Genomic DNA, 13479 nt, shown 5'->3' with positions numbered 1-13479 from the left:
TCAGGTGGCTGCCATCAGTCGACGAAAAACAAAGCCTACAGTCCAGTTCTGCTACGGTTTGCTCCGATTGGTTAAAAAAGGAAACGTAGGGTTATAGAATCTTGTACTTGGCGATTTTCGCTTCATCGCCATAGCTATTTGTTTAAGAGCGTGGTGTATCAAAGAGCATAACATAGAAATAACGCAGGGTAAAAGTTTACAATTGGTTGCCCCTTGTTTTTTGGCGATTCTTTTTTGACGCCAAGAACTGGGCCTCACTTTTTCAGTTGTTGCCGAAAAATATTATCCTGTTGAATAACGTAATCCTCCAACCGAACATGGGCACCTGGAAGCCCGAATTTTGAATTTCGAATTCGTTTTATTTACCACTTATACTTTGCAAATTTTAATAACCATTTATACTTTGCAAAACTTTAACGAACTTTCGATTAACAAACTCAAAAATTTTAAAGCTTGCAATGGCGACACTGAACGAAGAAAAAACTGCATTTTATATCGGAAATTCTAAAGGTATGCTGTTTTAAATATTGGTTGTGTGCCAAGAACATGTTATTTATTAAATTAAGGTAACACATTAAACATGAAAAAAATGCCCCTTTGGGAATAATCTAAAATCTGACAATTTTCAGATTAATGCCGTCTAAAATTAAATGACATCTGAAAAATTTCAGATTTTTTCCTGAGTTTTATTTATTTATTGACAAAATCGTAGTATACGGCCTTGTAGCCAACACCAAACTGAAGCGTTAATTTCTAATCATAAATATTAAGGCTTCTATATAGAGGAGCCTTCCTCTCAAGATTTCCTGCCCTTCAGGATCTACTTGATTTACCATTACTGCCAGGTTCCCTCGGGATATCTCTGGGAAGTATTGCCTGAGTGCAAAGATTCCCTGGATCCAAAAATCGTCAACCACCAAAGCCAAGTACAAAACCCAGTCAGACCGTTGGCAACACGAACAAATTTAGTATACAACATAACTCATTTCCAACACTGCCGGCTGCACACACTCCCAGTGCAAATAATACTCGTCCTGGAGTATCCTACTCTGCTGCCCTTACGGGTATGCAACAGACTGCATCCCCACTTATTCCAAATTTATCGGTCCCCTTAGGAGCAAATCCGACTCTAAATTGTACCGAGATCCTTTTGGCTATAATCCAAATTTCTAATCAGCCTGGCATTGACCAGAGCAAATTACTTCTGGCATTCAAAAACGCCTTACCGCAGCTCAGAGTGGCTCCATCTGGTGCTGACGCGGCCTACTATATCTTTGAGAGTTATATTACTCTCCAATTCTCTGATTCCCACATTCATTAAAATTCAATACCTTGAAAGGGTTGAAAAATCTAAAACTATGCACCTGGAATGCAAATGGCATTCTTTCCAAATTCCATGAGTTTAGAGACTATGTAGAAGAGAAGGATTTTGATATCATTTTTGTCCAAGAGACCAAACTCCAGCCAGGGAGAGCTCCCAAGCTTGTAAATTATGCACTTTATAAAAATGACAGGCAAGCTTCGAATACACGTGATGTTTATCATGGTGGCACTTGTATCTACATAAAAAATTCAATCCCGCATCGCAGAATTGACACTCCAAATATGAGCAAACTTGAAGCAACAATTATCGAAATTTTTATTCAAAATTCACCATCCCTAGTCCTGATCTCTGCCTATCTTCCACCAGGTGGAAATTTTCCTGTGGTCGATTTTAATAAACTGCTCAATTTTTCAAATAATCTTATCATAGCTGGTGATTTAAATTGTCACCACCAGCATTGGCGTTGCCATAGATCAAACCCTGCTGGTCGTGGCCTCCTAAAATGGGCTCAGTGCGCCCAAATTAAAATCATTGCGCCGGATTCCCCCCCTAGATATGGTTCACGGGGTGCCCCCTCTTTTATAGATTTGGCACTCTTTAGAAACATCCCTTTTGGATATCAAGTGACTGTTGAAAATTGTTTATCATCAGATCACAACCCCGTAACCATTGACCTTAGCTGTACTATTTTTACTCAAAATTTTCCGGCACTCGTCTCTACAAATTGGGACAATTTTCGCTTTAAATTAAATTCTAAAAGCATACCCTCCCTCGAAATTAAATCCAGCCATGATATTGACAAAGCAGTAGATCAGTTAACGAACACCCTAACTGATACTTATAAGGAAGTATCAAAACCCACCCTCAGACCCAATTTTCGTAAAATACCTCAAGAAATTAAACTCAAAATTAAAGAAAAGAATAAAGTACGGAGACTTTGGCAAAGAAATAGAAATCCTGGCTTAAAAATTCAACTCCGTACTCTCCAAAATGAGATCAAGGCATCATGTGACCAGTTCTTCCAATCACAATACACGAATTACATTCAGTCCTTAACGACCAATGATAACAGTCTTTGGCGCGCATCAGCCCGCCTACGCAAACACAAATCTAACATTCCGTCCTTAGCTACGGACGCAGCGGTGGCTCACACAGACGCTGAGAAATCCGAATTAATTGCGGATTCTCTTCAAACTCAATTTACACCACATAATGAAGGAATTTTTGCGAACAACGCAAGTTCTTTCCCACAAGATGTTGAACGTTTCCTCTCCTCGCCTTTTGCGAGAGAAATACAATATACATCCATGAGCGAGGTAAGTGAATACATTACCAAGCTCAAACCCAAAAAAGCCCCTGGTATGGACTCTATTTCTAATCGTATGATTAAAAATTTACCCACCCATTATCTATTTTTCTTAGTAATGCTTATAAATTTTATGATACAGCATTGCTATTTTCCTCAAAGCTGGAAACAAGCACTTATTGTGCCTATTCCAAAACCAGGCCAAAGCCTTTCTAACCCTCAAAATTATCGACCTATCAGCCTCCTATCCTCGTTATCAAAGATATACGAGTTTGTGTTACTTAAACGCCTGAATGATTTTCTCCGAAATCACAACGTTCTAATTGACGAACAATTTGGATTTCGAGCAAAACACTGCACCACGCACCAGCTGCTGAGGACAGTGGAGTTCATTCACGAAGGGTTTCGTAACAAAATGCTTACTGGCGCTTTATTTCTTGACATAGCCAAAGCATTTGATAGGACTTGGCATATAGGAATTATTATCAAGCTCATACGACTTGACGTTTCGGCCCATTTAATTCATATAATTAATTCGTACCTCACTAATAGATCTTTTTCTGTACGAGTTAATTCTATCATTTCGACACCCCGTCCTATACTAAGCGGCGTCCCCCAAGGGTCACTTTTAGGCCCAATTTTGTTCAACATTTTCATAAATGACATACCAAAATCACCAAGTATCACTCTTGCACTTTATGCTGATGATACGGCCATCCTAGCTCAACACAAACGCCTGGAAAACTTAGTCCAAAACATTCAGAGTTATCTCTCTAGCCTTGAGCACTGGCTCATCACTTGGAAAATAAAAATTAATGTTGCTAAATGTGCTGCTATGATATTCAAACGTAGCCCCCTCCCGTACCCTTCCATTAATATTAAATTCTTTGACGACTATGTTCCCTGGTCAAACTCTTACAAGTACCTAGGAGTTGTACTTGATTCTAAATTAACCTGGCGCCTTCACATTGAAAGTGTTCTCAATAAAGCGAAAGGTGCTAGAGCCCAACTTTACTCATTTTTAGCTCGGAAGAGCCAACTGTCAATTAAAAACAAAATTCTTCTCTATACATCAATTATAAGACCTGTCTTCATGTATGCATGTACAATCTGGGGTACTGCTGCAAAAACTCATGTGAAAAAACTTCAATCCTTTCAAAGTAAGACCCTACGTATGGCCCTGAATGCAGCCTGGTACGTCCGTACAGATGTGATTCATTCGGACCTAAATATTAAACCTGTAGATTACCATATTAAAATGCTTAGTCAAAATTTATTCCTCAAAATTGAACAGATTGATAACCGAGCACTTCAGCGGATTCCTGCATACGATCCTGCTATTCGCAGCTCACAGAAGAGACCGAGAGCCGTGATTGGCCGAGAGTTCGGCATCTACCCTCCATCCAAAAGGGCAAGACACGCCCTCTCAACATCAGTTCCAGCTCCCGCGCCACGAAGGAAGGACGTCTCTTCAGCGAGCTGCCATATAATTGCTTATCACATCTTCTGCAACCACTATCAAGATCTTCAAGCAAAGTTATCAATCTGTTTACTTAAGAATCACATCTCCCGCAGATTTCAAATCTGCCTAAGAATATTTTCATCGCGATCTCTATAATTATTTGCACTCCCTAACACAAGCCACATGCCAATGAGCCTATTAATCGTAAAATCTTTCCTATCCGATTTTTGCTTTAGTGTTTGTACTGTGTATATAAAATTATAAAAAACCAAAAAAAGTATAAAATATAAAATACAAAAAAATTTTAAAAACCAAAAAACTTATAAAAAAATTATGAAACTTAAGTTTTTATTTCTCATCTCTATCCCTAAACTCTCTCGAGCCTGTGGCTCCCTCTAGTGTGCATCAAGTAAATCACTTATGCCAAATTTTTCTTATTTCTGCTCGCTTTTATTAATTCTGATGTGGAGGTAGATGGTTTTGAACCATAGGAACTCCGAAATTTTTAAATCATTGGCATTGGCCTGAGTGCAGTAGAAACCCAGTATCATACAAATTAAGTATCTAAGAGAAGCCTTAATAAATATCGCGTTTACTGCTTATTCATAATATCGCCAAATCCCGTATACTCTGAATAAAATGAATAAAAAAAAAGCAACTGATATGAAAGATGCCAAAGTTGTCTGAATGGTTGCCATTTACATTTCCTTTATCTATTTTGCGCAAAATTGCGGCACTGGGAATTAATATGTATTAAAAAAAAATCCCGTGAATGTATATCATGCACTTACCCTTAAGTATTTAACACACATCTCAAAAAGATAAAAGAGTTTAGAATTTGCACATTTTTGGGGTTTTAACCTGAAGTTTAATTTTCTCTTACGAGCAACATCTTGAGTTATTGATTTTGTGTGAGTTTCACTTGCACACATGAGCGTATTCACCATTAACATTTCACTTTCAGATGTTATATCTAAACCGCTTTAGTATGGGGACTAAAAGACGAGTATTATTGCTAAGTTGTGGCTCTTTCAACCCCATAACTAATATGCATCTTCGAATGTTTGGTGAGTTTGTTTTTGCTAACAGATAATACGTTATTTAATATTCTAGAGTTTTATTCTATATTTCACCGTTTTTTAACATTATTAATTTATGTCTCTAGTTTCCAGTTAATCATTTAAAGTAGTTTTTAAGAATTTTTTCCTTGAGAGAATAAAAATTAAGAGTGTATAATATAATTTACTTGGATGTGTTTCCGATCACCTGGAAAAGTCGGGGGAAAATTGAAATTTTATTCAGGAAAATGAAAGCACAAACTAGTCCTCTCAGATAAGAGAGAATTCCTACTTTAAACAATAACTAAGAATAGAAATTGTTTCTTTTAAGAAAGAATCTAAGAAGAGTTGTAATCTTTTTTCATGCAGAAAGTATTTTTCCGTTTTATATTAGATACAATTATATAAATATATAGTTGCCTTCTTAGAAATGTTATTGTTGTGTTAACTCTCTGTTTAGATGTACAATTGCTTTTCAAATATACTGTGATTAGCATTGGAAACTGGATTGAGTGTAACCATAAACATTTCTTGTTCTTATAAAATGCTTCTTTTAATATTTACTAGCAGTAGAATGATATTTATGAGTCACAAAGGTAGACAAACAAATGTTTTTTCCTGAAGAGTTTCTGTGTTTATAATGTCGTAAATGTTTTTCTTTCATTAAGTCACCAATTAAATGGCAGCTTTTTGTAGGTGTGCAGATAATCAGAAAGAACCAAATATTTTTAATGATTTTATTATGTTTTGTAGTAAGTGCATAACTTTTTTTAAATTAATCCATTGTATTTGGTGAGGAAAATGATTCATTTTCATCATAAAAGTTGAATTTCAGCAAGAGCCTTCCTTAAACATTTATAGATGTTATGTCTCAAGTTTAATTTGTCATAGAAATTTCTCTCTTAAAAAATTAATAGACAGCCACCGGCTGTGTTTTGAGAGCTACGAAGAAGTTAATTTGCACATTTATATTATTGTTATTCATAAACTGAAGGAATAAGATATTAAAAAACATTTATGGGATGCATTGTTGATACGAATGAAATCGTATTTATTTCAGTAACATCATTTTAATTTTGATAATAGTGTTGATTATATTTATTTTTATTTCATTTCAACACTGCTGGTTTCACTTGTATTAGTATTTAAATAGACAGAGTTAAGTTTAGTGCATTAAAAATTCTCATATTTTCATGGATAACTTAGGTAAACAGAAAATTATTATTTGGGATTTAATTGTGCTGTCACTATATGATGAAAATTTAACTCCCTCTACCTTTTTTCTATCTAGTTATGTAGTTATGATCTAACAGTTATATAGGGTTGATCTAGTGGTTTGTTCATTTTTATATGCGAATTAAGTATTTGGTTCAAATGGCATGACTACTCATATTTCAAATGAAACATATTTGTTATTGCTACATCAAATTATTTAAAGATAATTTAATTTACATTTTTTACATTAATAATTTCTAATTTGTTATATATTTCTATTTGTCATATATTTGGTATGTTATTTTTTCTCTTGGATTTTTTTTTCAATCCCATTTGTAAATATTTTGGCCAAATGCTGAACTAAATTGTAAATATTTTGGCAATTATTTTTATGCTTTGAATTTTTCACCAAATTGTCAGCTTTTGGCGATATCTGGCTCTAAGCCCAAAAACAGAACAGTACCCAAATTTTATTCATCATCTTTTTATTTATAATTTAAAGTGATAATCATGTAATTAATGAATGTATCTGTCAAATTGTTGATTTTTTAGCTATATTAATATTTTTTGTGAAATCGATATATTTTTCTTTTAGAGTTAGCAAAAGATTATTTGCATAAAACTGGATTATTTGAAGTTGTTGGTGGTATTATTTCTCCAGTAAATGATGGATATGGCAAGAAAGAATTGATTTCTGCAAAACATAGATGCAAAATGGTAGAACTTGCTCTTCAATCAAATGATTGGGTGAAGTAAGTTTCCTGTTGAACAGTTTACACTTTAAATTAATTAATTGCACCACTATCGTACAGTATTATTTGTTCAATATTATTCCTGTACAAATAACTTACATTTAAAAAAATAGAAGAAGAAAAAGAAAATCCTCCCTTCTAAAAATAATTTTCTGTACTATGTCTTACTATTTAAGTTTCTGCTTTCTTGGATAATTTTTTATTATTTCTTAAGGTTTAATCCTAGTATCCAGTTCACAAGGGATTTGGCTATTTTTGGCTACTTTATGATGAGCAGTAAACGGGACATATACAATGAGTAGTTAAACAGGTAATTTTAGTGTTGGCGATAATTTTCAAAATCGCGCCAAGGCTGCACCGTATACTAGGATTTTACCTTTCTTAATAACAGTTCAATTTAAAAATGGTAAAAATTCTTCATTGTTGAATTTTTCTGCTCTGCTTTATGATGTGGTAAATTTCATTTTCCCCCATCTGGCAATTAATGTATTTGCTTTTGCTTTCTTGGCTAAATTTTTATCTAAGTAAGGATTACTGCTTGTTGTCTATTGTTTAGCAATTGAGAGATTTTCGGTTAATCTTTGGATTATGGTAACTTGGCGATTTTTTGACAAAAATTTGGCGACCAACCCTGCTACAGCAAACTGCTAGTTTTTGTTTTCACGAAGTAAAGGCCTTCCCCCCCTCCAACTCAACATTTTTTTCCAACAATCTGCTAGCTAAATTACGCTTATGCTAGAACTTTTATGGAACAAAAGTGCTTAATCACGATGAAGATTAGGTGCGAAATTGAGAGAAAGTGAAAAATCGCAAACTGCTTGACGCGTTTTTAAGAATTGCACATACACGGTATCCATGTACACGTCGACCTATTTTCACTTAAAAAAAAATACCAGAATTGCACAAAAATGGCATTGCGCACACTCTTGACTTTATCCATTTACACTGCCTAGCTAGTAACTTTAAGTCCTAGCTAGTAACTTTTATCGCCTTACCAAAATGTCGCCAAACTACCTGTTACCATATTCCAAAGATTAGCCAGATTTTCAGTTGAACAGTGTGAAAGATGATACTTATTGGTATCTCCCAAATCACATTTTCTTGGCAATTAATTTGTTCCATATTGGGAATTTTTTTGGTAATAAAATCTTTTGGTAATCTGTCTGCTGTTGTATAAAACAAGCATCAGCAACCATATTTGGCTGCCAGTCAAACTCAACCAAAATGTGCATCAAGATGTTTTGGGTATTTTCATTTTAAAACAGTCCCTTTTTTTGTGAATAGTAAGATAAATTTTATTGAGAAAATAATTATAATATAGTTTAAACATAAAAATTAAATTTATAATTTTAATTACTATAAAAATAAATATAACTGAGTTAACTGTATTTTTCTTTTCAATGTCAATATTTACCCTAAGTTTGAACGTGCTACATCAGTTTAGTCAAGTCTGGGTTATAGTCGGTCATCTTAAGATGAATACAGAATTTTTGGTACTTAAGCTGCTCCTGTTCTTACTTTAAATAAATTTCATGTGTGAAAATATTTACTCACATTTATATATTCAACCAAATGCAGACAAAAAGACAATTTTTTTCATTACTGAAATCATTCTTGCACTTATGAACAAGTGCTACAACTGAGAGTGAGCTAAGAGAACTGACATAATAACATTAGTCTTACCAGATGTCTTTCATGTAATTATGGATTGGTGTTGCCAAACTGATAAATTACTCCTTGAAATTGTTACAATTTATATTTTTTAAAAATAAAAATACATGTTCATTATTGCAACTTTATGATCAAATAAAAACATTATTGTTACTATTTATTTTCAGTTTATTTTTCATGTATTTTTCAAGTGTTCATTTCATATTTATTTTTATATGTTGCACTTTATTTTCACATATTAAGTGGGTCATTTAAAATTATGAAATGGATTTCTCAATGAGCCGCGTGTTGCCAAGACCTGATGTAGAATATTCTTTCCAACAATCCAAATGATGCACAAGTCCAAATGATGAGCTGTTGGTCACATTATTTGTAATTATGTGAATAAGTTTTTACAGTTTTGTTTTGAATGGTCATCAAAAACCATTTATTTGTTTCATAACAATACTGCTGATGGCCTGATGGCTACACAAGCCAAACCAACAAGTCAAAGAATTGCACAAACTTGGTATCCATGTACCGCTAATTTTCACCAAGGGGTACCTGTATATTTTTACCCCATTTTTTTTCACAGTATACATATGCAATAACAGTATCAGTCCTTGTTTTTTTTAAGGAATGCAGAGATACTTTTTAAAATGTGACTTGATGGCATTTCGCACTTTGAAAGTCATTTGGATAAAGAAATGGAATTTCTTCTGTAAATATTGGATGTGAAACTTTCTCTTGATAGTGTGTTGAGTTGCTTTTCACATTTTTTTCCACTTTTCTATTTTTAGTCCAGCAATCATAATCCTTACTGAAACTTTCTTTACATTGACGGAATCAGATTTATGCATTTTTTTCTTTTTATTTTCAATAAGGAGTAGACCTTTTTTAGTTTCCTTTCATTTAGGTAAAGCTATGCCTCGTCAAGGTATACAAAGTATTTCCATTTATTTTCTGATAAACAGTTTTCATACAGGATTCTACAAATTGTTCTGTGTTGAACAACATGCTTCAGCAAAAGCTGAAGAACATTGTGTTTTAACTTTTTTTAAGTTGTAAATCTTGATTTATTATTTTATTTGTTGTAGCTTGGTTGTGTTTAAAGATTTTGCAATTCATCTCTGTTTTTCTCTTGTTACTAACTATTTAACATTAGAAATAGCATGTACAATTTTTTCGTTTTTATTCGGAATCTTTTTCCATGTCAAATTAATGATTGAATATTTTTCTCTTATCTATCAATAATGTTGTTTATTTTGTGCTTAGAAATTATAAAACCATGCATTTCATAACATTTTCAATTATGAAATAGGAATATTTCTCTTTAGAGAGCACAAAAACATATCCTTCAATTCAAAGCTTGTTTACATGCAACATTTTGAAAGAATAAATTTAAAACCACCAAATGATACTTCTCATTTCAAGTAACATATGTTGTTGCCAGAAATTTTTATTCCAAAGCATTTGCTTTATTTAAAATTTTTTATTGAAATTGTTCTAAAAATGTGTAAACACCCTCCTTATATAAAAGAAAAGAACAGTTAGAATAATTAAATGCATACATTTACAAGGTGAGCATAAAAAAGGCTTCACTGATATACGAGTTCCTACTGAGTTATCCACTGAACTAATCAAAATGAAATTTTAGATATTGGAAGGTATGTGCTTGAGGTTGTGAGGACTTAAAACAATAGAGCTCTCATGGTTACGGTTATAGTGAAAGAAAATTGAAATTTTCCAATGACAATATCCTTTTCTTCATGTGCAAATTGGACAGCACGTTGATGTGATAATAATAAAGTTTCTCCATTTTTCATCGGACTTGTGCATTCATTTAATAACGAACCCGTACGCACGCTACAATTTTTGGTGTCAGGAGTGGAGTTTAAATGTCAATAACAAGAGCGATGGAAGAACAGTTAAGGCAGTTGATATCAGCCTTTTCCTTGTTTAGGGAAGAAATGAAAGCGGGACAGGAAGAAATGAGAGCGAGACAGGAAGAAATGAAAGCGGGACAGGAACAGATGAAATTGTGCCAGGAATCCATTAAGGAGGAGATGAAAGCAGTCAAAGAGAAGATGGATGCTGGCCAAGAACCCATTAAGAAAGAAATCAAAGCTGTTCAAGCCGGTCAAGAAAAGATTGAAGCAGGTCAAGAGGAAATGAAAAGAGAAATTACCTGCATAATAGAAAACAAATTTGAGGCTATGGAAAACAGAATGGACATGGTTGAAAATAAAGTTGGACAAATTGAAGAAAAAGTTTCTTCCGTAAAAGATCAAATTGAAGAAAGAGTTTCTTCGGTGAAAGAAGAAATAGAAGAAATAGTTTCTTCTGTAAAAAAACATATAGAGAAGAGAGTTTCTGCCATCGAACAACAAATTGATGATAGGGTTTCAGCCATTGCGAAAGAAGTTGATACTTTGAAGAAGATGGTAGTGATGGCAGGGAGCAATTCTGATAGTTTTAAATTCTTACCGATGCCTGCTCATCGATCTCTGAAGCTATCCACATATGATGGGAAGACATCCTGGCAAGTGTATAAGACCCAATTTTCAATAGTGGTGGAAGCGAACGAATGGGATTCCCAGACTAAGGCCTGTCATCTCGCCGCTTCTCTGAGAGCAGACGCAGCGGATATCCTGCAGACGCTTCCTGAAAATCAAAGGCTAGATTTCGAAGCTCTATCCGGCGCTTTGGAGCTGTGCTTCAGGGAGAAATGCCTGAAAGACTACAGTAGGCTTCAATTAAAATCCCGCCAACAGAAGCCAACCGAAACACTTCTGGAGCTCACCACGGATGTTGAAAGTTTGTCACATCACGCCTTTTCGGAGTGCCCGACAGAAACAAGGGAAATCCTGTCCCTGCAATATTTCATCGATGGCATCCGGGACCCTGAAATACAGAAAGCACTGCGAATGGTGGATGTTAAAGATTTAAAAAGTGCTCTGTTGTACGCCTTGAAATATGAGGCAGCTCAGCAAGCAACCCGTAGACATTGCTACCTAGTCAGAGCTGTGCGAGTCCACGAGCCAGTGGATCAATTGATGGCTCGTTTAGATGCTTTATCCCGACAAGTCCACGCTTTGATACGAAGTAGGAGTGAGACTGGACTGGCTTTAAGGTGTTGGAGATGTGGTGCTGAAGGTCACATACGACGACATTGCAGAATACCCCAGGGCAGAAAAAATAAAATGGATGATTTGATAAGACCAGTGAATGCCTTGAGACGGAATTTGGTGAGAAGAAACCAACTCTAAAGTGCTGGAAGTGTGGTATCGAAGGCCACATATGAAGGAACTGCAGAACACTCCAGAGCACGGAAAATAAGAGAGGCGGGTTAAACAAACAATTAAATGCCATGGCATGGAAAAGGAATGACAAGAGCAAGTGCTGGTAACTGTGGAGCTGAAGGCCACATACGAAAGAATTGCAGAATACTCCAGGGTACAGAAAATAAGATAATTTCCCAACAACGACGCAGGAAACAAATTAATGGCCATATCGGGGAACGGCGGTTGCCAGATAATGAAAAACCCTGTTTTAAAGCACTTAAGATTTCTACAGTAAGTGGCAACAGTAACGGACTGTCCAGCAATGGGAATATCGATGGAGTTCCTTGCAATTTGATAATTGACACAAGAGCTAAATTACTATCATTCGGAAAGATTTAGCTTAACATTTCAAAGATATACTTATTTGAATGCCATCCTGTGTTACCCTTCAGACTGCGTCTGGTGGTAAGATTGACATAGCTGGGAAGTTAAACCTGAGCATCATGTTTGAAAGTGCCGCCTACCATCATATGGCTTATGTGGCGGATATTACAGATTATTGTGGCGAATATTACAGATTGGACTTTTTAAGGAAATACAATTTTTCCTTAGACTTCAAAAACAACAAACTGCTTTCAGCATCTGAGGACATGACTATCCATCCTCAGAAGGGATCCTCACCTGGAAATGCGGATGCCTTGTCCAAAAGACCCAGCTCAGGAAGCTGCCGAAATCGTACTAGGGTCGAAAAGAAACGCAAGACTACCAGCTATTCTCCATCCCAGATGCTCTTCGGTCAAGACCTTTGTCTGCCTTGTGACCGCCTGTTTGGTCGCCCTACGGATGCGCCTTCATCACCTGAGGATTACATCCAAGATGTCCAGTCCCGGTTTGAAGTGATGCACCGTTCTGCACGAAAGCGAGTCAACTCGGAGATGGAGAAAGTGAAGACCAGATATGGCACGAGAGCTACAGGACATAGATTCAAGAAAGGAGATAGGGTGTGGTTGTGGAATCTGACTCGACGGAAGGGACTCTGTCCGAAATTACAGTCACCTTGGGATGGTCCGTACACAGTCCTAAACAGGCTGAATGAAGTTGTGGTTCGGTTCCGTAAGTCTTCGAACTCTAAACCTGAAGTCGTTCATTATGACAGGTTAGCTCATTACTATGGCCATAGTACGTAGTGTAAATAATTGTAAATAGTGTAAGACCATGGTCCTTTTTGTTTCTAAATGTGTATTTGATTTGACTTGTATTTAGTATTTGATTTGTATTTTATAGTTGATTTGTATTTTGTATTTGATTTGTTTTAGTTATTGCATTTATGCCATAGTGTAAGTTTGGCTTCCTGTTCAGGGATTGTACTGCCCGGGATGTGCAGTCCTTGGGAAGGGGGCAGTGTTACGGATTTGGTATTTAATTAGT

The 13479-nt window shown here is 35.4% G+C and overlaps 1 protein-coding gene across 6 annotated transcripts in view; it reads left to right on the top strand.

The window, feature by feature from the left end:
- The first annotated feature begins 4506 nt into the window (after positions 1–4506).
- Positions 4507–13479, top strand: part of Nmnat (nicotinamide mononucleotide adenylyltransferase) — a 104127-nt gene continuing 95154 nt past the window's right edge. For 2 of the 6 annotated variants that reach the window (XR_015040667.1, XM_085814920.1), the window contains exons 1-2: positions 4507–5159; positions 6961–7117. Coding sequence is in view for 5 of the 6 variants with exons in the window: in XM_085814920.1 (XP_085671046.1) it covers positions 5057–5159; positions 6961–7117 (260 nt within the window). In the remaining variant the exon portion in view is untranslated. The remainder of the gene's footprint in view (positions 5160–6960; positions 7118–13479) is intronic. The other 4 variants (XM_085814921.1, XM_035375109.2, XM_085814922.1 and 1 more) reach the window with 3 other exon arrangements.

Source organism: Stegodyphus dumicola, chromosome 4 (genome assembly GCF_044657685.1).
Source record: "Stegodyphus dumicola isolate Sdum_Otavi_A_Nest chromosome 4, ASM4465768v1".
Taxonomy (NCBI): Eukaryota; Metazoa; Arthropoda; class Arachnida; order Araneae; family Eresidae; genus Stegodyphus; species Stegodyphus dumicola.
Note: the sequence above shows the minus strand (reverse complement) of the source record. Positions and strands in the feature narration are given on the sequence as shown.